A 26,549-nucleotide genomic window follows, 5' to 3' on the forward strand; every position below is an offset into this window, starting at 1 on the left:
ATGGAAACGAGCTCCTCATCAAACAGCGCGAGGGCTCGACTCCCAACTGTAGCGGGCCAAACGACCAAAACCGGAAGAAAAAACGGAGATTATTCGACGGTACTTGACCGGAGGTGAGTACAAGTCCTTCACGGTGTTACCGGTGAGAGGCACAGCGTCACCGGGCACAGTTTTTAACCGAAAATAACCGACACATGCGTAATATGGAGCAGTGGGGCAGGTCGTTTTAGCTACATGGTGTTACCGTAAACAGAATGTGACAAGACATCCGCTAACGTCCGTCAAATTAAAACGGTTATCATAGTTTACAACTCAAGATAATGTAGTTATAGGCTATAAGAGGGAGGGAAACAGAAAAAAAAACACAACGTAAGTGGTGACAAATAATATTCTTAGACAAGGAGCGTGTACTTTCACAGTTTTGATTCGACTTTTGTCCGTTTGCCTTTATTTTAAAGATAAACTCACCTTACTTCCGGTGTCATTGGGTAACTTTACAATGCTGCAGCAGCACTAGCATCTACTAAGACTGATATTATACATGCTATACTACTATACAGATTGACTAAAGCTAAATGTTTTTCTTCAACAAATTTATGGGGCTTGTAATTTAATCTAAATGCTAGTTTTGGTTCAAAGAACGTATGATTTTGTTAATAAAACGCACTCATTGAAAGGCTGCTTGGTATTAGATATAACTAACTGCTGCTACACATTCCTCCACAGGTCATCATGCAGGATAACAGGAATGGCATGATGTCGTTCCCTCCACCGATCAGCAAAGACAGGATTATCTCAGATTTCCCCAAGGTAAATAATATTTTATTTGCATATATACCCTTGTAGCAGTATGAGATCTGCTCCAGTTTGATCCAGGTCCCAGAAAATGCTTCCTCATGTTTAACCCTGCTGTTGTCTTCATTTATGGGCACCAAAAAATAGTGTTTTCTTGTCTGAAAAAAATACAAAAATTCAGCAAAAAAATTCCCCAAATTTCTGAAAATTTGCAAAACCTTCAGGAAGAAAATTCTAATAATTCCTTAAAAGTTTGCCTTCAAAGTTTTATTTTTAAAAAATCCCCCAAATTTGGCAAGACGATTCTTGTAGATATTTTCAAAAAAATGAGTAAAAATCTTCCAAAAAATACTAAAATTATCTGAAGTGATTACATATATATCAGTAAATCTTCTAATATTTTCTTTAAGAACATTCACATAAAAATCAACCAAAATCCAGCAAAATTTGCTGGATTTTGGTGGATTTTTTTGTGAATGTTCTTAAGAAACATTTTCAACATTTCTTTTTTCCACCAAAATGTTCAAAGATTTCCCAAAAATGTTGAAAATGTGGACATCAGAAGTTTCACTGTGAAAATCTGTTTTTTTCCCCCCCACATTTTCAAACTTTAAACGGGTCAATTTTGACCCGCAGGACGACACGAGGGTTAAATGGTTTGAACACAGGGCTTTGAGGAGGTTACATTCATAGGAAACATGTGACTCCCACCTAACTTTCTCAGATGCTTAAGTCAGTGTCAGATCACAGCACTCAGGGTAATTATGGGCAGTCTCAGTCAACATATGTCTTTTCTGTCTGAATCACCTCCAGATAATGCATTTTAGCATTCATAATTTGGATTAAATCTATGTTTACTTTGGCTTCTAATGAGTTTGCAGGTTGTCTCTGGTTTTCATGGCCACTTTCACCCCCAGTGTTCCAAATTAGAAGTCATACATACATTCAGTCTGAGAATCGCTTTGAAGCATCTAGTAGGTCAAAGTTATACTTGCACCTGTTTATTGATGCACTACATTCTTAATCTGGGTTTTGGGAACCAAAAGAGAATGCAGATGTAAGTCAGATGTTGCATAGAGACCATCTTAACAGCTCAGTAGGGTAGGATTTAACCAAGTTTATTCTAACCCAGTTACAGTGTGAGTTTGCACACAGAGTAGAACTAAAAATATACTACATGAGTAACTACATCAGGAAGGAAGTATCTTTGCATCGCCAGCAAAGTACATGTTGACTACTAATGCAATATTCTAACTAATCACCTCCAACATTAACATCACAGACCGGTTTTGATCATGCCTTTACAACGCAATGTTCTGCAGGGAAACCTTGGGTCCTGAAGTTTATGTGAATGTTGTTTTGATGTGTACCACCTACCTAAACATTGTTGTAGACTGAACACAGCCTCCCATGGCAACAGCACTTTTTAACAACAGCAACAGCAGGACAATGAGCCCCGACACACTGCAGAAAACTTTCAGGAATGGCATGAATGTTGTGATTGATGAGTTCATACTTTATATAATAGATTAAATGCAGAACATGATATATGTTAACCCTCCTGTTGTCCTCATTTACGGGCACCAAAAATATTGTTTCCTTGTCTGAAAAAAATCTAAAAATTCAGCAAAAAAATTCCCCAAATTTTTGAAAATTTACTAAACCTTCAGGAAGAAAATTCCAATAATTCCTTAAAAGTTTCCCTTAAAAGTTTTATTTAAATAAAATTCCCCAAATTTGGCAAGAAAATTCTTGTAAATATTTTCAAAAAATGAGTAAAAATCTTCCAAAAAAATCCTAAAAATATCTAAAGTGATTCCATATATATATATCAGTAAAACTTCCAAAATCCAGAATCCAGCAAATTTTGCTGGATTTTGGTTGATTTTTATGTGAATGTTCTTAAGAAACATTTTTAACATTTCTTTTTTTCCACCAAAAAATGTTCAAAGATTTCCCAAAAATGTTGAAAATATGGACATCAGAAGTTTCACTGTGAATTTTTTATTTTTTTTCCCCACATTTTCAAACTTTAAAACGGGTCAGTTTTGAGCCGCAGGACGACACGAGGGTTAAATGACATCCTCACTGAAAATTTAAAAAACAGCTTACATTATGGTCCCCAGTTGACCTTGAGAGAAATGTCATTAAATTTGGTACAGATATTCACAGTCCAGCAAGTTAACCGTACTGATTTTAAAGATCTGATGATTTTTCATCTAGAAGCATCACCAAACAGAAGCTTTCAGTCATTGCATCTAATGCCACAAACGTTTGTACGGACATTCATGGTTTCAGAGAATATATCATACAGACTGGTTATCTTGGGACTTTTCCTCTAGTGCCACCTTGAGTTTGACATTCATGGTTCTAAGTTAAAAGTCTCCACAGTAACCCAGATGAATATCCACGAAACATGACATTCATATAATACCTTCATTGAGTCAGAATTTGAACTAAAATCACTATTGTGTCTGCTGTAAGGAAACCTCACAGATCTGCCAACACATATATGGACTTCTAGCCTTTTCATAACAGGTATTCATTTGCTATGTGCAGAATAAATGTCAATAATGTTTGTCCTGTTAATGTCAGTGGTACACGCCTGAGGCCTCCCTGCAGCTGAAGAAAGACTGGGACGCTGAGGTTAAAGCCACCTGCAAGGACAGAGCTGCCAGACATCAGCCGTAAGCCTCCTGTTCTTAGTTGTGATTCTGAACTTTGCTTTAACGTCACATTAAAAGCTCGCACTAATGGAAAACCTGTTGTCTTTTTTAAAGGTGGGACCGACAGAAAATGTCAAAAGTGGTGGTTGTTGGAGACCTTAATGTGGGGAAGACCTGCCTCATCAATAGGTACTTCAATAAATAGCTATGAGTCTGCATGTTGTTGTGCATTTGCAAGAAAATGGACTTCCTTTACAGAACAGTAATAAAACTGCCTGGCATCCTGACGGCTAATGGACACTACAGGCCAAAAGTTTGGAAGCAAGGCCAATACAGGTCAAACATTTGGTAGAAACTTCAAGTTTCTGTTCACAATGTCCTACTTGAAAAGGTAAAAATAATAAAAAACAGATATGGATTCTGGGATGTATTTACTGCATGATCAGACTTTGATTTCACTGATATGCACCATTTTCCTCAATTTGCCGATAATTTTGTAATATTAATCATGACTTACGTAGTATACAGCAAAAGGAAGGCAAATACAGCTTTTAGCGGACTATTCCATGTAGTGCCCTTTTCAACCATATAAATCAGTTCTCAGTCTTAGCAAATTGAATCACATCAGGCGGGTCAGTCTGTACTAATTTATAAGTGACTGTTTTTTGTTTTTGTTGTTGTTGCTCCAGTGAATATTTTTAGAGACATATCTGTCAGACTTTTGAGTGATTCTTTGGTTTGTGAAAGTTCCTCTACACCTTACATCTCCCAGATAAAGTCTTAAAATGGCGGATTTAGAACCACCAGTGTGTGAAACGACTGCACTGTTAGTTGTAGGTTTCATTTCTATTTCTTTTATGAGATATTACAGTGAATGCCGTCTGACAAATTTTGTGCTGCTCAAAAACAGTCAGATTTATTTTGCGATTCCTTTGGATACATTTTATTCCTGCTGTAGATTATGATAGCTATGCTGTAATATCATTCAAAATCAGAATCGAACTGGATTAAGAAAGTATGTAATGCAAAGTATTTAACCCAGAATCGTTGCTTATTTTTGTTGTTTTCAGATTCTGTAAAGATGTATTTGAAAGAGACTACAAAGCCACTATAGGAGTCGACTTTGAGATCGAGAGATTCGAGATATCCGGAGTACCTTTCTCCCTTCAAATGTGAGTAGTTTGATTTGAAAGAAAGTGATCCTACTCTGTGTTTCTGTCTGTCCACGTTAATCAGGAATGACTTTCTCTTCTAGCTGGGATACTGCTGGACAGGAAAAATTCAAGTGCATTGCTTCTGCGTACTACAGAGGCGCTCAGGGTAGGAAGCTGTTCTAATACGTAACTTTAAAGAGATGGTTGCATGTCTGATCTGACCATTCTGCATTTTAACTTGTATAAATTAATAATACAGAGATGTCTTGTTCATCTCTTTCAGTCATAGTCACGGTGTTTGACATGGCCGACATTAAGTCTCTAGATCACACACGGTAGGTTTCATTATTTTTGGGTTTATTCTACTGCTGTATAACATCTGCAACACAAACAGCAGTAAGTTGAAGTTTATGATCAGTTCATGCCACTTGACAGCATTCCGCTCTTTTTTCTGGTCTGCTGCTTTACTCACATCAACATTTGCTGCTCTTATCAGACACGACAGGCTGCTTTTTCCAGAAGCAAAGCACTATGAAGGCATTGTACATCCCTGCTCCCTAAAAACAGCAGGCAGACAGAGTTAAGGACAAGCTGCTGAACACAGTGGAGCTTTTAGGAGCTAAACGGCAACATATTTACCTCAGGAGTCAGTGGAGACTAAATCAAGTAATAGGAGAATGAATATCGGATAACCATCGCCAGATGAGTCAGATTTTTGCTGCATATCTACTTTATTACTAACTAGGCAACTGAAGAAGGCCAGTATAGTGAATAAATAGATTTAGTGTGATGAGAATGCAGTGAGTGGGAAAAAAAAACAATCTCAGAAATACCAAACACAAAGTAAACATTGTGCTACAGCCAGAGGAGCCAATACTGGGTTATACAATTAAGACATACGCCATCTTAAATAAATACTACGTATGTATAATGAGTAGATTTATATTGTAATGTATGAGTCAATCAGTCTGTTACAAAATAATGCTGACTTACAAGCCCTCTTACTGACTTTTGGAGCTTTCAGCTACATTTTACTGCAATGTGAATAAATGTTCATGTTCTTGAGTAATGGAGTGCAGTCCTCCTCCAAGGCTGCTCATTCCCCCATATGTCAGAAATGCAGCATTTGTTCATTAGTTATTGATGATCAGAAATCTGTGGCCATTTAATACAGATGTACCCACAAACAAAATGACCTTGTGCTGAGCACAGGCATGTGTTCTGCATGTGTACGTTATGTACAGATACCGAATCACATGACCTAAATATGTAGCGGGCGGCGGGAATTGATGGGACTCAGAAACACCCCCACAATTTAACCAGTTGTTCCTTGGATCATCTATGATGGATAAGTCCTGATAAGTCCTCAGTGGTGGATTTGTAGTAGGATCACAATCATGTGATCATCAGCAGGCAGCTGACGTAGTGTTCACTTGTTGTCATGGTTACAGTGACGCCGTGCCACTATCTGGCAGTGATACAGAAATCTTTAACAAATCCATGGATCCAGACTATAAGCTGCATCACTGCCAAAATCTAATCACTTGGTCCTTGTGTTATTTCTGACCTTCCCTGAAAATTTCACAGACTAAGACTGTGATCCTCAGGTCATAGGTGTGTTTAATGCCATATGTTCATTACTATTACTGTTACTGATAAAATCTAAATTCTCACATTTACTTTGAAGATTTATGCTTAGTATTTTTTAAAATACCCCTCTTGCATAAGCAGAAAACACCCAACTGATATCAGCCTTGTTGGCAGTCGTTACGTGCGTCTTTGTGGTTGTATTGTGTCTCTTTCTTATAATTTGGCATCTTTATGCATCTCATTGTGGTAATTTATGCTCTCTGTGGTTGCTTTTCTCTCTCAGTCATTGTTTTGTGTCTCTCAGTAGTTGTTTTTTATATCTTTGCAGTAGTTTTTTGTTTTTTTTGTGTCACTTTACTAAACAAATTAACCCTCCAGTTGTCCTCATTTACAGGCACTAAAAAATATTGCTTCCTTGTCTGAAAAAAATTTTAAAAAATCAGCAAAAAAATTTCCCAAATTTCTGAAAATTTGCAAAACCTTCAGGAAGAAAATTCCAATAATTCCTTAAAAGTTTTATTTTAAAAAATCCCTCAAATGTGGTAAGAAAATTCTTGTAAGTATTTTTTTAAAATTAGTAAAAATCTTCCAAAAAAATCCTAAAAATATCTAAAGTGATTCCATATATATCAGTAAAACTTCTAATATTTTCTTTAAGAACATTCACAAAAAAAAATCAACCAAAGTCCAGCGAAATTCGCTGAATTTTTTTGTGAATGTTCTTAGGAAACATTTTTAACATTTCTTTTTTTCCACCAAAAAATGTTCAGAAATGTTAAAAATGTGGACATCAGAAATTTAACTGTGAAAATATATTTTTTTTCCACATTTTCAAACCTTAAAACGGGTCAATTTTGACCCGCAGGACGACACGAGGGTTAAAGATGTATTTGGGGAATCAAGGTAAAAATCGCCAAAACGTTTTTGGAATTTGTCTGCAAACATTAATTTTGCCCGATCTGTGAATTTAAAAATCCAGAAAGTAATTCTGAATGACATACTCATGGAAAAGTTTAACATTTAGTAAAATACACTCATTACTACACTTTAGTTATTATACATTTAGTAACATATGTTTGTTTTCACAGCCAATGGTTGAAGGAGGCCATGAGAGAAAATGAGCCTGACTCCTGTTTCATCTTCTTGGTTGGCACAAAGACTGACCTGCTGGTGAGGATCTTTAAATTTGCTTCATATTGTGCAGATGTTTTGTCCATGCTCTTCTTCTGTTACTTACTGATCTTGTTCTTAAGCCCGCAGAAGAAAGACAGAGGACAGAAAAAGATGCCATCAAGATTGCAGCAGAAATGCACGCAGAGTTTTGGGCTGTTTCAGCCAAAGCAGGTAAAACCAGGAGCTCACACGTCCCACTGCTTTATGGTACATTTTAAGTACAAAAACATCTCAAGAGGCTGCTTAATTTTCTAATTTTCAGGAGAGAACGTGCAGGGATTTTTCTTCAGGGTGGCAGCTTTGGCTTTTGAGAGCTGCATGCTGAAGGACATGGAGAGCAGTGCCCCTGCCAGCATCGGTAGTTTCAGTAAGTAAAGGACAATGTTGATGGAAGAAATCTTGAGAGTATGAAAATGGCATTCTTACTGCTTTTAACAGACGACATCACAGCTCCCCTACCTAGTCTTCCTTCCGCTGGCTCCCTCCATTGTAGAATAGATTTTAAGCTTTTACTGATCACTTTTAAAGCTTGCCAGGGCCTTGCCCATGACTATATTTCAGACATGTCAGCCTCGTACGTCCCTACGTGCAGCCTTAGATCCTCAGGTGTGTTCCTCCTGGTCGCTCTGAAGTCGAGGCTTAAATCCAAGGGCTATGGGCCTTCTCTGTCAGGCCCCTCGGGTTTGGAATGACCTGCCTGTGGAGAGAAGGCTCGCTGAATCAGTAACTTATATGAATCATTGTTTAAAACCCACTTTTATTGACTCGCCTTCCAGTAAAGATCTTTTATTTCTCTTTTATCACTCTCTGCCTTTATATCCCTTTTAAAATTTCCACTGCTTGTTGTCCCTCTTCCTAACCTCCCGATCTTTATCTATTTCTTTTATTTTCTCTTCAGCTTCTCCCTTAACCCTCCTGTTGTCCTCATTTACAGGCAAAAAAAAATATTGTTTCCTTGTCTGAAAAAAATACAAAAATTCAGCAAAAAAGTTCCCCAAATTTCTGAAAATTTGCAAAACCTTCAGGATGAAAATTCCAATAATTCCTTAAAAGTTTATCTTAAAATTTTTGTTAAAAAAAAAAAATAAATAAATAAAAAATCCCCCAAATTTGGCAAGAAAATTCTTGTAAATATTTTCAAAAAATTACTAAAAAATCTTCCAAAAAAATCCTACAAATATCTAAAGTGATTCCACATATATATCAGTAAAACTTCTAATATTTTCTTTAAGAACATTCACATAAAAATCAACCAAAATCCAGCAAATTTTTTGTGAATGTTCTTAAGAAACATTTTTAACATCTTTTTTCCACCAAAAAATGTTCAAAGATTTCCCAAAAATGTTGAAAATGTGGACATCAGAAGTTTCACTGTGAATTAATTTTTTTTTTTTTTTCCCCCACATTTTCAAACTTTAAAACGGGTCAATTTGACCCGCAGGACAACACGAGGGTTAAACCCTCTTGTGTGATGCCGTCCTTTTGACCGAGCTTTTAATCAGCATTCCATTCTGTACATTTTTGTCATTTTTTATGTTCTACCTGTCAGAGCACTTTGTGAATGTTCTTCTTAGCGGTGCTATACAAATAAAGTTATTATTATTATTTTTATTATATGCATGAAGCTTTGTTTGTCTTGCCAGAATCAGATTGTGCAAACCTGGAGGAGTCTGCACCACAAGAAGTGAAGAGGAGCTGCTGCTGAACAGGGAAAGCAGAACCAGACGGAGGCTCCATCCTGACCTTCAGCTGCAGAATTCAGAAGAGATCGAGTTCCACTGGACGGAAATGTGCCTTAGGTTCCACTGGGTTTATTAAATTATCAAAACTGCCATGTATTCTGATGTTTGCAGAAGGTTCGACCAAGCTTTGGACTGGATTATTGGATTGAAGCCGCCAGTAATTAGTACATTTTGTTTATACTAAGTCTTGTGAACTCTGATCAGTGTGTAGTGTTGGACATCTCTGCAGTATTTCCAAAATATAAACTGCATCATGTCCATCATTTCAGAGCTGTCTGGGCGTAGCGCCGGGACTTATTTGGGATCAGCCAATCATGCCTTTGCTAAAGTTTTTATGTGGATGCTTCAGATTTTCTTTGCTACTGTGATAGTGTTTGTTTCTTCATGCAGTATTGCTGTAAAATATGTCTCACCCGTTATCATGGGTTGTACATGGATGAATTTATAAACAAAGGAAACCAAATATTTGTATTTACTATTGAAAATATGAAAGTTTCAATAGGTTTATGTGTTTATGAACTATGAGCTACTAATGTAACACATAATGACTAGCAGTGCTGAAACATTTTGGGAAAATATCTTTTTTTTTTTTTTTTTAGCCTTTTATCGGCTTTATTGGACAGGTGCAGTGAGAGAGAAACAGGAAAAGAGTCGGGGGAAGACATGCAGCAAAGGGCCGCGAGCGGGAATCGAACCCGGGCCGCTGCGTCGGGGACCAGCCCCTGTACATGGGTCGCCTGCTCAACGCGTTGAGCTATACGGGCGCCCTTTAGGAAAATATCTAATTAAAATTTTTGTTACAGATATTAGGATTTGATTGTCAATATAATTTTATAAGGTCTGTTTAATAGATTTAAAACATGATGGTGAATTATTACTTATGAAAAATGTGACTATTGCACATTATAAGGATGGCAAAAATTAGAAAAACCATTGGCAAGACCATTTAAACCGTGTCTCACATGCTCTGCATGATGTATATCCTGATTAATCATTTAGTCCTAATGATCAGAATATTAGATTGTAATAACTGAAAGTCATAATCAATGCAGTGACTGTTGATAGTAGCATATGTACATTGGTGAGAGCAGTACTTTTTATCAATAAAAATAAAGTAAGTTAAGTGTTCCATGTTCATAATATTTAAATAAGATAATGAGTTACAGATATTCAAAACTCATGTCCCCATAGACTGTATAATAGAGATTATTATTATTATTATTATTATTATACAATCTATACGTTTCCCTCACTGATAATCACCGAATGTACAACAAAGCTCCACTTAAACAAAGATTAACAAAATATAAATCTGCCTCACTTTATAGTTCAGGGTTTCTGCAGAAATCAGTCAAATTTAATGCTTTTTAATGCCGTTTTAATGCTATACTATAAAAATTTTAATGCAACGACTGTAAACTCAACAAATTACACGGGTTTGTTTTTTTTGTAAAAGATGATTTTTATATGAAAACTGTCCCTACATTTCACTATTTCTGAATCCAGAAACCACCCCTGACCACCCACAGGCTGCAGTCATTCTATGAAATCCATGTTTTCTAGCCATTTTTGCTGGAATTTTCATTTCCCCATTTCCTAGCTCTCCTCCACCTGGTCCAGCCTGCTGGCCACTTTAACTCTCCTGTTGTCTTCATTTATGGGCACCAAAAAATATTGTTTCCTTGTCTGAAAAAAATACAAAAATTCAGAAAAAAAATCCCCCAAATTTCTGAAAATTTGCAGAACTTTCAGGATGAAAATTTCAATAATTCGTTAAAAGTTTCCCTTAAAAGTTTTATCTAAAAAAAAAAAAATCCCCCAAATTTGGCAAGAAAATTCTTGTAAATATTTTCAAAAAATGAGTAAAAATCTTCCAAAAAAATCCTAAAGATATCTAAAGTGATTACATATATATCAGTAAAACTTTAAATATTTTCTTTAAGAACATTCACAAAAAATCAAACAAAATCCAGTGAATTTCACTGGATAATAGTATGTGATAGTAGTAGTTGTATGTCCTGAATTATAATTCCTGGCATTAGCCGACCAGTGTTTCTTTAAAATATATATATATTCATTGTAGAGAAAGTATATTGTTAGTGCGTAGTTAAGGGGAGTTTTTAGATTTATCGACACAAATACACATTTTAATCGCCCGATAAAAGCGAAGCTGGAAATACGCAGAGTGAGACCTCTCGCTCCGCTAAGACACTCTTTGAGCAGCAGCGGACCAATCACAGCGAACCTTTCCATGTTTTAGAGGAAGTACAACTTGTGCGAGCTAGTTAGCTAACAAACCGCTTTAATTTTCTACCCAGAACAGCGCTTCTAACTTACTTTCGCCATGTGAACGTATCCTCAGCGCGGGTAGTTACCGTAGCGTTGGAATTAGTGAATTTAGTCACCGAGTTAGCTGTAATTTGTCTCAAATTAGCCACATGCTAATCGAGCTAATGTCAACAGCACAGAGCCGTTTGAGCCGCTAGGAGTTTGAAGTGCTGGGAGAGAGTTCAGGTACTGCTTCTTTATGCTTCTGTTTTTATTAAAAGATTAGAAATAAATTAATGTGATATCTGTGTACGTCTTGAATGTACGTATTGTACTTCTTTGGATGTTTATAGAGAGAATGCTAATGACTTAACGGTACCTGTTTGGCTGCCAGCTCGTTGTGGGGCATCATGGGAAAAAGTCCTACATCAGCGTCAACAACTTTATTTCAGTTAAAGAGCAGCGTATCAATTATTCAATTAGTCTGCCAAGCTCCAGAAGAAATCGTCTGAAAGTGTGTCGCAGAATTACAAAGTTAGAGTATACAACTGAATTTAATAAACGACTGGATAATACCAGAAACTCTGATTTCCACTGCGTCAAATGGGAAATACTTGCCCACTTGTTAAGATCTCGTACAAGTAGCACACTGTAGATGGTATTATTGCAGCGGTATGACCCTTGCAGCTCTGATTATTAGTAGTATATCTCATTCTACTCCACCTATATCAAATTTCCAATACATGTACAATATTTCAATCTCATTTGCAACACTTTAACCCTCCGGTTGTCCTGTGGGTCAAATTGATCCATTTTAAAGTTTGAAAATGTGGAAAAAAAATATATTTTCACAGTGAAAACTTCGACATTTTCAACATTTTTGGGAGTTTTTTTGAACATTTAGTGGTGCAAAAAAAGAAAAGCTAAAAAAGAAATATTTCTTTAAGAACATTCAGAAAAAAATCAACCAAAATCCAGCTAAATTTGCTGGATTTTGGTTGATCTTTTTTCCAAATGTTCTTAAAGAAAACATTAGAAGTTTTACTGATATATATCAAATCACTTTAGATATTTTTAGGATTTTTTTTAGAAGATTTTTATTCATTTTTTGAAAATATTTACATTTTTTTTATTTTATTTTTTACATTTTTATTTCTTATCAAATTTGGGGATTTAAAAAAAAACTTTTAAGGAATTTTTGGAATTTTCTTCCTGAAGACTTTGTAAATTTCTATAAATTTGGGGAATATTTTGCTGAGTTTTTAGATTTTTTTTTTTTTTTTTTTTTAGACAAGGGAACAATTTTTTGTGGTGCCCGTAAATGAGGACAACAGGAGGGTTAATACCCATGTGCAATATTGTAATTTAAATTATGTTCTAATTTATTACTCTGGTTTAGGCAAATGTATATCTTTATTTACACAGTACTTTATTTCTCATTTTACATATGGTATTTTTCTTTTAGAATTTCTCAGATTTAGATTTCTATATTTTTTCTCTTACTGTCTTGTTGTTGCTGAGTGCCATAGCTACATTCACCACATCAAATTCCTTGTGTGTGCGAGCTCACTTGGCAGTGAAGGCTTTCTGATTCTGATCACTGCTGCAGCTGTGTTTCTGCTAACTTTTAGTTAGCCACTGTTATCTCTGCGTCCTTTCTCACCTTTTGTTAAGTCGAATAATCGCCCATAAATCCAAAACTCAGAATGTTGTGGTGTTTATAGATTGTTTCAGTTTGGTTTCCAGCCTGTATTTTCAATGTAATTTGGAAATAATGCAAATATTGAAAGGTATAGAATGTCTAGTTATCAGAAATATGAGTGATATTGCATGGCGGTGTCCCCTTTCTATTGTGGTTCTGAATTTAGGCATGACAAGACAAATAAGGCTGGTTTGCAACTTTAAGAAGCCGTTAATAAACTGATGATTTTGTTCTTCAGCTGGTTCATCATGAAGATCAATAAGTCATACAAGCTTGTGCTGCACAAGAAAGGCTTTGGTGGAAACGGTAAGCAGACATACTTCCTGTTTCTCTTGAGAGACACTTGATATTTGCTGAGTTGCTTTTAAAGTGGACTCTTCCTTTAAACAGATGATGAGTTGGTTGTCAACCCAAAAGTTTTCCCTCAAGTCGGTCTGGGGGATATAATTGAGATCGCACATCCCACAGATGAATACAGGTGAGCTTAACATGACGTCACTGTGTTGGATATTTTCTTTCCACATTAACTGTTGTGTTTGCATTAACATATTATTCCACTAATGAGCCATAATATAACATTTTCTCCTTTGAAATTCCCAGTCCGCTCCTGCTGCAGGTGAAGAGCTTAAAGGAGGATCTGCAGAAAGGTAAATGAATTACGACGTAAAGCAGCGATATGTTTGCTTTATATTCAGGAATTCAGTTTGGCTGGATTGGATTAAACATGATTTATCTGCACATCCCAACAAAGAGCTGCTTGTTGCTGCGACAGTCGACAAAGGATGAAATACTACAGAAAGAGTATAAACCTGAAACAAACTTCTGTAATATTGAGTATACATTGACAAATGTGCATTAATTGTAAATGTTCATATTATGTTCATGCAGTGGTTTCCTGATACTTTTCTATCTCATTCTTACCCAGAGACGATCAGCGTGGACCAGACTGTAGCTCAAGCCTTCAAGCTTCGTGCCTACCAGGACGTCATCGTTAACATCGTTGACCCGAAGGTACGTTCACTCTGAGAACTCTGCAGCTCCTCCACGTGATGAAGCAACAGAATCTCTTACAGGTTTTTTATTTCTTCCATAGGATGTGACTCTGGACCTGGTGGAGCTGACATTCAAGGACCAGTACATCGGCAGAGGAGACATGTGGAGGCTGAAGAAGAGTCTGGTGGGTCACGTGGATGTTTTGTCTGAGTATTTTACTGCATGTGATTGAGAATTTATCTCTCGTTTTCTGTATTTCAGGTGAGCACGTGCGCTTATGTGACCCAGAAGGTGGAGTTTGCAGGAATCAGGTACATTTCATTTCCAGAAAGGCTCCGACAGGGAAGAAATCAGCATTTAGTAAAGGTTAAGAAAAGGGAGGAAAACGGCCATTTATCGTCCTGAACTTTATATAGATGGAAGATGGTCATCTTTGTTTACAGCCATGTGACATCATTTTTGCATGTTTATGATGGGTTTTTTTTTACTCTTCAGAGCTCAGGCCAGTGAACTCTGGGTGAAGGGAGAGAAAGTGACCTGTGGGTACATCAGTGAAGACACCAGAGTGAGTAGTTTACGAAGAAACAGATTTTATTTTGAAAGGATTTGATTTGTTTATTAAACAAAACAACAACAAAAAAAGAGAATTCTACTTCCACTGAGTCAGAAAATTATCAAAACTTATCATCTTAACTCATCATTAACTCCAGACCTTCATAAACATCTTAACCCTCCTGTTGTCCTCATTTATGGGCACCAAAAAATATTGTTTCCTTGTCTGAAAAAAATCCAAAAATTCTGCAAAAAAATTCCTCAAATTTCAGAAAATTTGCAAAATCTTCAGGGAGAAAATTCCAATAATTCCTTAAAAGTTTCCCGTACAAGTTTTATTTAAAAAAAATCCCACAAATGTGGCAAGAAAATTCTTGTAAATATTTTCAAAAAATGAATAAAAATCTTCCAAACAAAATCCTAAAAATATCTAAAGTGATTGCATATATATCAGTAAAACTTCTAATGTTTTCTTTAAGAACATTCACAAAAAAATCTTTTGGGAATATTCTTAATATTGTATTTCTTTTTTTCCACCAAAAAATGTTCAAAAATTTGCCAAAAATGTTGAAAATGTGGACATGAGAAGTTTCACTGTGAAAATATTATTTTTTTCCACATTTTCAAAGTTTAAAACGAGTCAATTTGACCTGCAGGACGACACGAGGGTTAAAAGTTTGGTTTCTACTAGTAGAACAGCCTCTAAATATTTCCAATATTATCATTATATTATTGATTTATCATTAGTTTTCATGTTTTGAGCAATTAATTGAAGGAAATCTGTTGTCACAACTTCTCATAGCTCATGGAGACGTCTTACTGGTTTTCCCCGAACAGCAAACTCAAAGCTATTGAGTCTAATTGATATAAACTGAGAAAAGACGTAAATTCTGTTTTGAATTAATAAACAGCAAATGTGTTGTGAATAATATGGTGACTGTCTGATCAATTTTTAGCCATTTCAAACCGTTTAGAAGTAATGAAAGGTTGAATTCATTCTTGGGAATAGAAGAAATTAATGAAACAACAACAAGCACTTCTATCAGCTTCTCATCATGTCGTCACAGTTGTGTTTGGTTACGTTGGAGTCGTTCATTTCTCTAAAACGTCATGTGATGTTGTTACTCAGGTGGTGTTCAGATCCACGTCTGCCATGGTTTACATCTTTATCCAGATGAGCTGTGAGATGTGGGACTTTGACATCTATGGTTAGTCACTTATATAAGCTTGTTTTTCACATAATTGTGCTTCCTCTGGAGTTAAATTTGTTGATTTGCTTTTATGTTTTGCTTTCAGGTGATCTCTACTTTGAGAAGGCAGTAAACGGTTTCCTGTCTGACCTCTTTGCCAAGTGGAAGGTTTGTGTTTTTTGTCAGCATTAAAAATCTTAATGTCACTTTTTTCAGACTTAAACATAAGTAATGTTTCATGCTAAAACAGGAGAAGAACTGCAGTCATGAGGTGACGGTCGTACTTTTCTCACGTACTTTCTACAGCGCAAAAACTCTCGGTGAGTCTGTTTTCTTTATCATCACGATGACACACATTAATACTGCTGCAATGCTAAAAAGAACACAATTTGTACATTATTGTTCTCCTCAGAGGAATTTCCAGAGATTTTGAGAGGATGCATCAGACAGGATCATGAAGGACGCTTCTATGAAGACTTCTACAGGTAAACATGCTAACATGCTAGGAGCTCAGTGAAAGGACAGACTGGATGATGTTAGTTTTTGACTGTTTTGTGATCAGAGTCGTGGCTCAGAATGAGAGGCGGGACGAGTGGATGTCACTACTGGTCACTATAAAGAAGCTGTTCATCCAGTATCCTGTTCTGGTGCGACTGAAAGAAGCAGGTAGTGAAGAACTTCATCATTTCACAGGCTAATGGACGTCTGGATCGGGCTGCTTTATGAACTAAAACCTTGTGTTCTCTTCTTTTCATGTCAGATGGTTTTCCTGTGGGTTTTAACTCTACTGCTGCTCAGGGAAACTATCTGGAGGCCATTAACCTTTCCTTCAATGGTAAGTAGTAGGGTTTTTCCCATTACTGATGTCGATTATAAATGACAAAAAGATCAACAGCTGATACTTGGAAAAATTAAAATCTTGGTTTTCAAATATAGAACAAGGAAAGCACTCAGAGAGCACAGTATTGCTCAGTCGTTGGATCATTTCCCACGGATGAAATCTTTAACAAAAAATGACCTTGTGCTGAGCACAGTCGTGTGTTCTCCATGTGTACATTATGTACAGATACCGAATCACGTGACCTAAATATGTAGCAGGTGGCAGGAGTTGATGGGACTCAGAAACACCCCCACAGTTTAATTAATTGTTCCTTGGATCATTTCTGATGGATAAGTCCTGATAAGTCCTCAGTGGTGGATTGTAGTAGGATCACAATCATGTGATCATCAGCAGGCAGCTGATGTAGTGTTCACTTGTTGTCATGGTTACAGTGACAAGTGAACACTCAATCAATGATACAGAAATCTTTAACAAATCCACTGATCCAGACTATAAGCTGCATCACTGCCAAAATCCAATCACTTGGTCCTTGTGTCATTTCTGACCTTCCCTGAAAATTTCATCCAAATCCGTTATTCCGTTTTTGAGTACAGTTGCTAACAGACAGACGGACAGACGGACAAACCAATGCCGATTGTCACATAACTCTGCCGCATTCCTTGACAGAGTAAAAATGTGAATTTTAGAGGAAACAAAACTGGAGGGTGAGTCGAGAAACAACAAGATTGTTCAACTGGACTTAACAGTTAACTCACATTTTTAACCCTCGTGTCGTCCTGCAGGTCAAATTGACCCAGTTTACAGTTTGAAAATGTGATAAAAAAAATGTGTTTTCACAGTAAAACTTCTGATGTCCACATTTTCAACATTTTGGGGAAATTTTTGAACATTTTTTGGTGGAAAAAACAAGTTTCTGAAGAACATTCACAAAAAAATCAACCAAAATTAAATGAATTTCACTGGATTTTGGTTGATTTTTTTGTAAATGTTCTTAAAGACAATATTAGAAGTGTTGCTGATATATGTGTAATCACTTTAGATATTTTTAGGATTTTTTTTTAAAAGATTTTTACTCATTTTTAAAAAAATATTTACAATAATTTTCTTGCCAAATTTGAGAGATTTTTTTTTTTTAATATATATATATAAAACTTTGAAGGGGAACTTTTAAGGAATTACTGGAATTTTCTTCCAGAAGGTTTTGCAAATTTTCGGAAATTTGGGGAATTGTTTTGTTGAATTTTTGGATTTTTTTCAGACAGGGAAACAATATTAATATATTCCTATATGAACATTTCCAGAGGATTAACTTTTTAATTCCTCCTTCTGTCTATAACGACCATTAAACTATCTCTATTAAACGTGGGATATTGCCAAAAAAATAGAATGATTTTCACTTGTCAAATTGTGAATCTCTTCTTTAACATCAAAGGCTAGTAAGGCCAACAGTCTTTTACTGTTTTCTAACTTTTACAGAGTGAAAACTAACAGTCAGTGTGTCTCTTTCAGTGTTCGACAAGCACTACATCAATCGTAACTTCGACCGCACCGGCCAGATGTCGGTGGTCATCACACCCGGTGTCGGAGTGTTTGAAGTCGACCGTCTGCTCATGATTCTCACCAAACAGCGAATGATAGACAACGGTGAATGTGACGATACAAACGCAAGCTTCTAATCAACAGGAAGTTAGAAATTCACTGTAGGAAGTTGATGTTTTTGACACATATTTGCCTCTCTTTAGGCATCGGTGTAGATTTGGTGTGTATGGGGGAGCAGCCGTTGCATGCAGTGCCGTTATTCAAGGTAACACATCCAGACAATCTGCAGGCATCAGGTCACATGTTTGTTTCTCACTAATGATCTCTGCTATTCCCTCTTTAGCTGCACAACAGGACGACACCTGGAGACTCTCGTGTGGGAGACGACTACAACCTGCCTCACTGGATCAACCACAGGCAAGAGAGTTTTTCTTAGCTGCTGTTTTCAAACGTCAGATTAACTTTTGGAGAAATGGTTCTTTCTTTCACTGGAAAAAATGCCCTTCTCAAAACAAGAAAAATAACTTATTTCAAGGAACTTTTACTTTGAAATCAATGAAAAAATCTGCCAGTAGAACAAGTGAAAAATGTCTTGTTAAGATTTCTTGAAATAAGATTTGATGTTTAGAATCTTGAGATCTTAAAATTAGCTGGGAAAACTTATTTGAAGCTATATATTACCAGGATTATCAAGCTTAGGTGTCTTAAAATAAGCCATTTATGGGCACCAAAAAATATTGTTTCCTTGTCTGAAAAAAATCACAAAAATCTGCAAAAAAATCCCCAAATTTCTGAAAATTTGCAAAAGCTTCAGGAAGAAAATTCCAGTAATTCCTTAAAAGTTTCCCTTAAAAGTTTTATTTAAAAAAAAAAAATCCCTCAAATTTGGCAAGAAATATTCTTGTAAATATTTTCAAAAAATGAGTGAAAATCTTCCAAAAAAAAAATCCTAAAAATATCTAAAGTGATACTTCTAATATTTTCTTTAAGAACATTCACATAAAAATCAATCAAAATCCAGCGAAATTCACTGGATTTTGGTTGATTTTTTTGTGAATGTTCTTAAGAAACATTTTTAGTATTTCTTTTTTTTCCATCAAAAAATGTTCAGAGATTTCCCAAAAATGTTGAAAATGTGGACATCACAAGTTTCACTGTGAAAATATATTTTTTTCCACATTTTCAAACTTTAAAATGGGTCAGTTTTGACCTGCAGGACGACACGAGGGTTCATGCCTCATTTTATTGTGATGCTCCATTGGATGCATTCTCAGATGCAACAAGGCTTTCAGATGGAAACATTGTCTGAGCAAAATAAGAAAACTACCTCAACTTAAGTTATGGAAAGAATGACATTTTTTTAAAATTGTCTCAACGGTTCACACTCTCCCTTCCTCTATTACAATGTGGCAGCTATACTGTACGATTTTGAAAACTGTCTGCAAAATCCAGGCATTATTTTATCGGTTTTCATGATAGACAAAAAAACCGAAAGCAATATTGACCAATGTTACATTTTTATTCCAATATTGGTAGGCTAATATTATTGGACATCCCTAGAAATATCCAGATCATCAGAAAACCTCTGTGTAAAATTTGAATAGATCTGATTCCAACTGTATATATAAAGGTGAAACTGACTGATTTCATCCTCTTCTACGCCAACAGCTTCTACACCTCCAAAAGTCAGAACTCTTGCAGCTCCTTCACGCCTCGGATCAAACTGGCCGGTCGTAAGGTACATCCACACGTCCTGCTGCTTCACCTGAAAATTCACTTTCTGGTTTGTTTTAACATCTCACTCGAATGACAATTATTTTTTAGCTTCACGCTGAAAAATTCAAGAGCAGCAAAGAGCACAGTAAGTTTTGATAATCTCTCCAGTCTACTTACAGTTATTTTAAGTATAAATCAAACAATGACTTCACGACGTCTTCCAGCTCTCTGTGCACCAAAGGACTCAGACAACAGTCTGCCGATACAGGTGGACTACGACGCCTACGATGCTCAGGTGTTTCGACTTCCAGGTCCATCACGAATACAGAGGAGCACCAACTTCAGGTATTTCACTGCTTACAAATCTAGAAGTCTACAGTTTCATTTAGCACACACTTTTATCCAAAAGGAACGTACATCTGAGTGTAGATACAACACAAGCAAGGATCTAATCAGGAGGAAACAACCTGGATAAGATAAAACAAGTTCAAGTGTGATAACAGGACCGACAATAACCATAAGGGCAAAAATTAAAAAGATCGTATTCAACATCAAAAAAGTAGCTTTGTGCAAAAAAATCTATGTAAAATGCATCTTACAAGAGCATTTCCTGTTTCAGCGACAGAAGTATTGCACAAATCTTGACCAAACTGTCAAAAATGAATACTGTTTAAGGAGATTTTCCCTCACGTTGTGCTTTCATTGGTACCACAGATTCTTCCTCGTCTGCACCACAGAAAACCTGCCCAGGAATTAGTCTGATTCTTAGACCCTGTGAGCATTTTCAACCCCATCTTCATTCCAGATCTGGACCAGATACAGCACCTAACCTTTGTTCTAGATCTGCACAGTTTAGAGCCGATGGATTAAACCTCCTGTTGTCTTCATTTATGGCCAACAAAAAATATTGTTTCCTTGTCTGAAAAAAATCCAAAAATTCAGCAAAAAATATCCCTAACTTTCTGAAAATTTGCAAGACCTTCAGGAAGAAAATTCCAATAATTCCTTAAAAGTTTCCCTTCAAACTTTTATTTTTAAAAAATCCCCCAAATTTGGCAAGAAAATTCTTGTAAATATTTTCAAGAAATGAGTACAAATCTTCCAAAAAATCCTAAAAATATCTAAAATGATTCCATATATATCAGTAAAACTTCTAATATTCTCTTAAGAACATTTTTAACATTTCTTTTTTTCCACCAAAAATGTTCAAAGATGGGCTGCACAGTGGTGTAGTGGTTAGCACTTTAGCCTTGCAGCTAGAAGATCCCTGGTTCGCGTCCCGGCTTTCCCGGGATCTTTCTGCATGGAGTTTGCATGTTCTCCCTGTGCATGCGTGGGTTTTCTCCGGGTACTCCGGCTTCCTCCCACAGTCCAAAAATATGCTGAGGTTAATTGATTATTCTAAATTGAACGTAGGTGTGAATGTGAGAGTGATTGTTTGTCTCTGTATGTAGCCCTGTGACAGACTGGTGACCTGTCTAGGGTGTCCCCTGCCTTCACCTGAGTCAGCTGGGATAGACTCCAGCACCCCCCCGCGACCCTAATGAGGATTAAGCGGTGTATAGATAATGGATGGATGGATGGATGTTCAAAGATTTCCCAAAAATGTTGAAAACGTTGACATCAGAAGTTTCACTGTGAAAATATGTTTTTTTCTTTACATTTTCAAACTTTAAAACAGGTCAATTTTGACCCGCAGGACAACACGAGGGTTAACTTATTATGCACAAAAATACAGAAAGGCACATTCAATATTATAAAATTTTTAAAAAATCCTCGTTTTTTTGTCTACAGGCAGTGCAGACGTAATAGGAGTTTTTTATTTTAATTTTTTTTGCTTTCTATCAAGTGCAAAGGTGTTCAGTGAAGAGCTGGGTGTTTAGTCTTTTCTTAAAGACTGAGAGTGATTTCTGCAGATGGAACAGAGTTTAGTAACTCTAACCACAGAGGAGAAGAGTCGATCTATGGACCTGCTCTGCTGTGGTGGTTGTATCAGGAGCCTTTTGTTGGCTGAGTCTAGTGAACGGAAAGGAGTGTAGCTCTGAATGAGAGCCCTGTAAAGCCTGACCCATCAAAAAATAGCCAGAAAATTCTAATTTTTTTGAAATTGACACGTTTATCACTCCTTTTAACAAAATGAAAAGACATTTTTTTTGCCACATTTTGTTTATGGTATATTTTTGTATCAATGATCCATTTGGCGTTTTTGGCAACTTTTTCTCACAACAATCTAAAGCAAAACTCCACTTTCTCCAGTCTACTAATGAGCATTGAGTGAGCCGACACACTTCAGAACAAAAAAAATAATGTAATAATAGGTAAAATTAAAAGAAAGAACAGAACAACAAAGTGCAGGAAGCTTTGTCTCCATCTCCCAGTAGGTTCTCACACTGAACATCTGGACTAATCCCACTAGACCTGCTCTATCTCCTCCTCATCCTCATCTTCTGCTTCTACTTTTTACTTGGAACAGACAATAAAGTTATCTGTTCTATTCTAACTGCTCCATGTCACTCGTGTTGCCATCCAGTATCTCCTTGATTACATTTTCAATATACTGTCTTTTTCTCTCTTCTTCCTCTAGTCGTTTTGACATCTAAAAATTGGTCTGTATAGTATAGCGATTATGATTTCAGAGGAGTTGTTGTTGTACAAATACTCAGAATGCATTTGAAGACAGCATTCCATTTATGCATTAGGTTAATTAAGTAATTAAAGTAGTATGTGTTTGTATTCTCATAGGTAAAATGTAGATTACATTTCAAAAATGGTACATGATGATTCAGGAAAAAAGCACATTATAATCCTGGAGTATCAAATTTGATACAGACACTTCAACACGAGTTAATTGAAATATAAACAATGAATTACTTAGTAACTATGCATTCTTTCAATGCAGAAAGTACTTATTTTAAAAAATGAATAACAGTTGAGATGTTGTTTTTACCGTTACTTCTTGAAAATTAGCAATGATTTTCCTGAAAAATGTGCGCGGACGATTTCATGAGATTAGCCTTTTTAAAAAAGGCAAAATACGACTTCAGCTGTCAGTAGTGGAACGATTATCCACAAGGAGGCAGAATACATGAATCAGGTTATATACAACAGGTTTTTAAGGAAACTATTTATCATGTTGATGTGATGTAGGTATCAGAAACTCATATAAAACTCAAATATCCAAACGGTTTTAGAGAGTTGAAACACTTTACTAGACTTGATTAAACACACTGCAGTGATGTCTTCTCTTGTGAAGAGCTTCCGTCCTCTTGCCTTTCAGGATGGCTCGGGATAAAGAGACGAGTGGGAGGAAGAGTTGGGGCTCGGTGGACGTCAGCGCAGGCGTCGGTGCCTCCCCTCCTGTTCGATCCGGAGGTCCTGAGGAGCAGCGCAGTCTGGCCTCCGATGATAGCCTGGGTCCTGTGTCCAACATGCTGCTGATACCTCGCATGCCTCCTGCTCAGTATGAAGTCAGCAGTTCTTTGGGATACACCAGCACCAGAGGTAGCGGCTGCAGAGCTTGAAGGACGACCAGAGGGTTCGACATCTTCACCTTTTTCTTCTCATTCCTTTTATCCTGCACTCTCATTGTGTTGTCCAGAGTTGCTGGAGAAGATGATGGACTCTCAGCGGGACTCCAGCGCCCCCGGCAGGTTCACAGTGGGCAGCGCTGAGTCCACCCTGCACATCCGTCCAGGAGGCTACACCCCTCAGAGAGCTCTGATAAACCCCTTCACTCCGTCCAGGATGCCCATGAAGCTCACCTCCAACCGCCGGCGCTGGATGCACACCTTCCCCGTCGGTGAGACACAGTCTTCAGGAAAACACTCTGTAACCCTCCTGTTGTCCTCATATTAAAATATTGTTTCCTTGTCTGAAAAAAATCCAAAAGTTCAGCTAAAAAATTCCCCAAATTTCTGAAAATTTGCAAAACCTTCAGGAAGAAAATTCCAATAATTCCTTCAAAGTTTAACTTAAAAGTTTTGTTTAAAAAAATCCCCCAAATTTGGCAAGAAAATTCTTGTAAATATTTTCAAAAAATGACTAAAAATCTTCCAAAAAAATCCTAAAAATATCTAAAGTGATTCCATATATATCAGTAAAACTTCTAATATTTTCTTTAAGAACATTCACATAAAAATCAACCAAAATCCAGCGAAATTCACTGGATTTCGTTTGAGTTTTATGTGAATGTTCTTAAGAAACATTTTTAACATTTCTTTTTTTCCACCAAAACATGTTCAAAGATTTCCCAAAAATGTTGAAAATGTGGACATCAGAAGTTTCACTGTGAAAATATATATTTTTTCCACATTTTCAAACTTTCAAAAGGGTCAATTTTGACCCGCAGGACGACACGAGGGTTACGATCTTTCACAATTCATACAAGAATCCTGAGCGGCACTTGACAACAGGGTGGAGGAAAAAAAAAGAGAATTTACTGGAAAGGGAAAAAAACTCCAGCAGAACCAGGCTCAGGGAGAGCAGCCGTCTGCCTCAGCTGGTTGGAGTGAGGGTAAAGAGAAGAGGATAGGATAACAAATAGAGAGAAGACAGATAATACGTAAAATAATAAACACTTTGAAGTCAATAAGCTCCAGGTCCAGAAATACCTGCAGAGAGAACAAAATACAAACCTAATCCCAGCTGTTTAGGATGATTGCTTATTTATACCACCTGTATTACTTATTACTATAATACTTTTTGTATCAGAATGATTTTCCATCTCTTTGCTAACAAACAACAACAACACAAAACGCAGTTTTTATTGATTATCTGTGGAGGAGTACTGCTGTATATGTGAAAAAGTTGCCACTAACTAATCATTACCACACATTATATGGCTGTAGAACTGCTAGTGAGTTATCGTCTTAATGCAGGAACTCTCAGTTTCGTTGTTCTAGATACAGGTAAAGAAATGTTAACCTGTGGTGAAGTCACTGAGATGTATAATAGTAAAGTTGTAATATAATAATAAAGCTAAACTCTACAGCATTTTAGTTCAGGGCCCACATTCAGACCAGTAAAATCACAGCATAATAACCTATAAATAACCACAACTGCTAATTTTTCCTTTGTTTTAGTGCAAAAAAATACTTTCTGAAAATGTTCACATTTAAGAAATTATTTTTTTACAAACATTATGAACAACCTGACATTTCTTTAGAAAAATAAGTTAAATTCCAAAAATATTATGCCTCAGTTTATCATTTACACATTCCAACTTCCAGATCACAGAGTTTCTACAAGGGAACAAAACATTTTGTCATCTGGAACTGAATGATACAGTATTTTACTTTATGACAAAAGTCAGACAAAAAGCAACAACAACAAGACAAAATATTATGAAAACGAGACAAAAAAATGACAAAAGTGAGAAACAAAGTGACAAAAAATTGGACAAATGACGCGATCAAGACATAAAGGAAACACAACAAAAATGGGGAACAAAATGACAAAAACATGAGACAAGCAACAAAAGTCAGACAAAAAAACAAAAACAGGACAGAATGTTAGAAAAATGAGACACAAAATGACAAAAGAACAATGAACAATTTAGTATTTTACTTTTTGATCAACTTGTCAAGATTTAGAAAGTGTTTTAAATTTATGGTTTCACGAATTTACAATTTGCAGTTAATGTCTTCTCTGGAATTTTTACACTTTACAAAGTCGTGGTGGGCCGGGTTTGGCCCATGTGCCGCATGTTTGACACCCCTGATCTAGAAGATAATAAATTACGGAACTTATCTTTCCTAATATGAACAATGTAGCTAAAAACTAGAGTGTTATTAACTGGAGGAGGTCAACTTGACTAAATTAGAGATATTTTTATTCTCTAAGGTCACCCACCTGGTCAGGTGTTTCTCCTGCTGTATAGCCAGAGATTGCAGTTGCGTTTCTGGCTTTCATCTCCTCAGAAGTGTGTTTGTGTTCTTCAGGTCCCTCTGGGGAGGCCATCCAGATCCATCACCAGACCAGACAGAACATGGCTGAACTTCAGGGCAGCCAGCAGAGAGATCCGGCCCACACCTCCGCTGAGCTGCTGGAGCTGGCTTACCACGAGGCCACCGGCAGGTTAGAGCCGCCCACTGCCAGGAACAAAGCCTCTCCTTTGTAAACGATGTCAGCCTGAAGCAACATGAGACGGTGAGGTGAGGTGAATGCTTGTTATTTGTCTCCTGGTGAAGGCGAGCGACCTCCAGGCATGCAGGAGAGAACGGCCTCTACATCGGTGGAGGGATGGAGGAGTTCACCGGAAGCCCCAGCAGCAGCACCAGTGGTGATATTACTGCTTATACCTACACAGTTTTTATAGTTTTTTATATTTCAACACAACTTTACAGCTCAGATGTTCCCCACATATGTATCAGATTAGCTTCCCTGTCATTTTTCAAATTAAGAAATGAAGACAAAGACACCAAAACCCACATGCAAAACCAAACCAACAACAACAGACCTACTTACAAATGTTGTATTTGTGTCAATTTATCTTATTCCTCTGTGTCATAGAGCTCCATCAATGTTCCAAAACTACTAAAAACACTCCCATCGACACACACTTTAGGTTGTTGTTACTCCTGCTGCCCTAAATACTCATTAGAGCAAAAAAGATGCTCACTAGAGCTGC

The 26,549-nt window shown here is 36.6% G+C and overlaps 2 protein-coding genes across 13 annotated transcripts in view; both read left to right on the plus strand.

The window, feature by feature from the left end:
- On the plus strand, positions 1-9,209 carry rab36 (RAB36, member RAS oncogene family). Its single transcript, XM_023262549.3, has 11 exons — positions 1-113; positions 727-810; positions 3,391-3,482; positions 3,576-3,650; positions 4,532-4,633; positions 4,717-4,781; positions 4,899-4,950; positions 7,294-7,375; positions 7,459-7,549; positions 7,641-7,745; positions 9,022-9,209. Exons 2-11 carry the CDS (start codon positions 733-735, stop codon positions 9,081-9,083), a joined length of 804 nt encoding a protein of 267 aa, XP_023118317.1. The 5' UTR covers positions 1-113; positions 727-732; the 3' UTR covers positions 9,084-9,209.
- A 2,140-nt stretch (positions 9,210-11,349) lies between these two features.
- The window catches only part of depdc5 (DEP domain containing 5, GATOR1 subcomplex subunit), a 39,712-nt gene continuing 24,512 nt past the window's right edge, over positions 11,350-26,549 (plus strand). For 5 of the 12 annotated variants that reach the window (XM_055014264.1, XM_055014267.1, XM_055014271.1 and 2 more), the window contains exons 1-24: positions 11,353-11,634; positions 13,329-13,396; positions 13,481-13,568; positions 13,691-13,737; positions 14,016-14,101; positions 14,184-14,267; positions 14,345-14,394; positions 14,579-14,648; positions 15,765-15,843; positions 15,932-15,993; positions 16,076-16,145; positions 16,238-16,310; positions 16,388-16,491; positions 16,586-16,660; positions 18,176-18,310; positions 18,409-18,470; positions 18,549-18,622; positions 19,874-19,943; positions 20,030-20,066; positions 20,146-20,266; positions 23,199-23,422; positions 23,520-23,720; positions 25,861-25,996; positions 26,110-26,201. In XM_055014264.1, coding sequence (XP_054870239.1) covers positions 13,339-13,396; positions 13,481-13,568; positions 13,691-13,737; positions 14,016-14,101; positions 14,184-14,267; positions 14,345-14,394; positions 14,579-14,648; positions 15,765-15,843; positions 15,932-15,993; positions 16,076-16,145; positions 16,238-16,310; positions 16,388-16,491; positions 16,586-16,660; positions 18,176-18,310; positions 18,409-18,470; positions 18,549-18,622; positions 19,874-19,943; positions 20,030-20,066; positions 20,146-20,266; positions 23,199-23,422; positions 23,520-23,720; positions 25,861-25,996; positions 26,110-26,201 — 2,098 coding nt within the window. In that variant the 5' untranslated portion in view covers positions 11,353-11,634; positions 13,329-13,338. Of the gene's footprint in view, positions 11,635-13,328; positions 13,397-13,480; positions 13,569-13,690; positions 13,738-14,015; positions 14,102-14,183; positions 14,268-14,344; positions 14,395-14,578; positions 14,649-15,764; positions 15,844-15,931; positions 15,994-16,075; positions 16,146-16,237; positions 16,311-16,387; positions 16,492-16,585; positions 16,661-18,175; positions 18,311-18,408; positions 18,471-18,548; positions 18,623-19,873; positions 19,944-20,029; positions 20,067-20,145; positions 20,267-23,198; positions 23,423-23,519; positions 23,721-25,860; positions 25,997-26,109; positions 26,202-26,549 lie in introns of all 12 variants that reach the window. The other 7 variants (XM_055014266.1, XM_055014269.1, XM_035949998.2 and 4 more) reach the window with 6 other exon arrangements.

Source organism: Amphiprion ocellaris, chromosome 10 (assembly GCF_022539595.1).
Source record: "Amphiprion ocellaris isolate individual 3 ecotype Okinawa chromosome 10, ASM2253959v1, whole genome shotgun sequence".
Lineage (NCBI taxonomy): Eukaryota > Metazoa > Chordata > Actinopteri > Pomacentridae > Amphiprion > Amphiprion ocellaris.

What these genes read in the sequence shown, in the direction of transcription:
- rab36 (XM_023262549.3), top strand. Translation starts at nt 733, where the DNA reads ATGCAGGATAACAGGAATGGCATGATGTCGTTCCCTCCACCGATCAGC. An exon ending in AAGACCTGCCTCATCAATAG is followed by an intron (nt 3,651 to 4,531) that starts GTACTTCAATAA and finishes TGTTGTTTTCAG; the next exon opens with ATTCTGTAAAGATGTATTTG. An exon ending in AAGTCTCTAGATCACACACG is followed by an intron (nt 4,951 to 7,293) that starts GTAGGTTTCATT and finishes TTGTTTTCACAG; the next exon opens with CCAATGGTTGAAGGAGGCCA.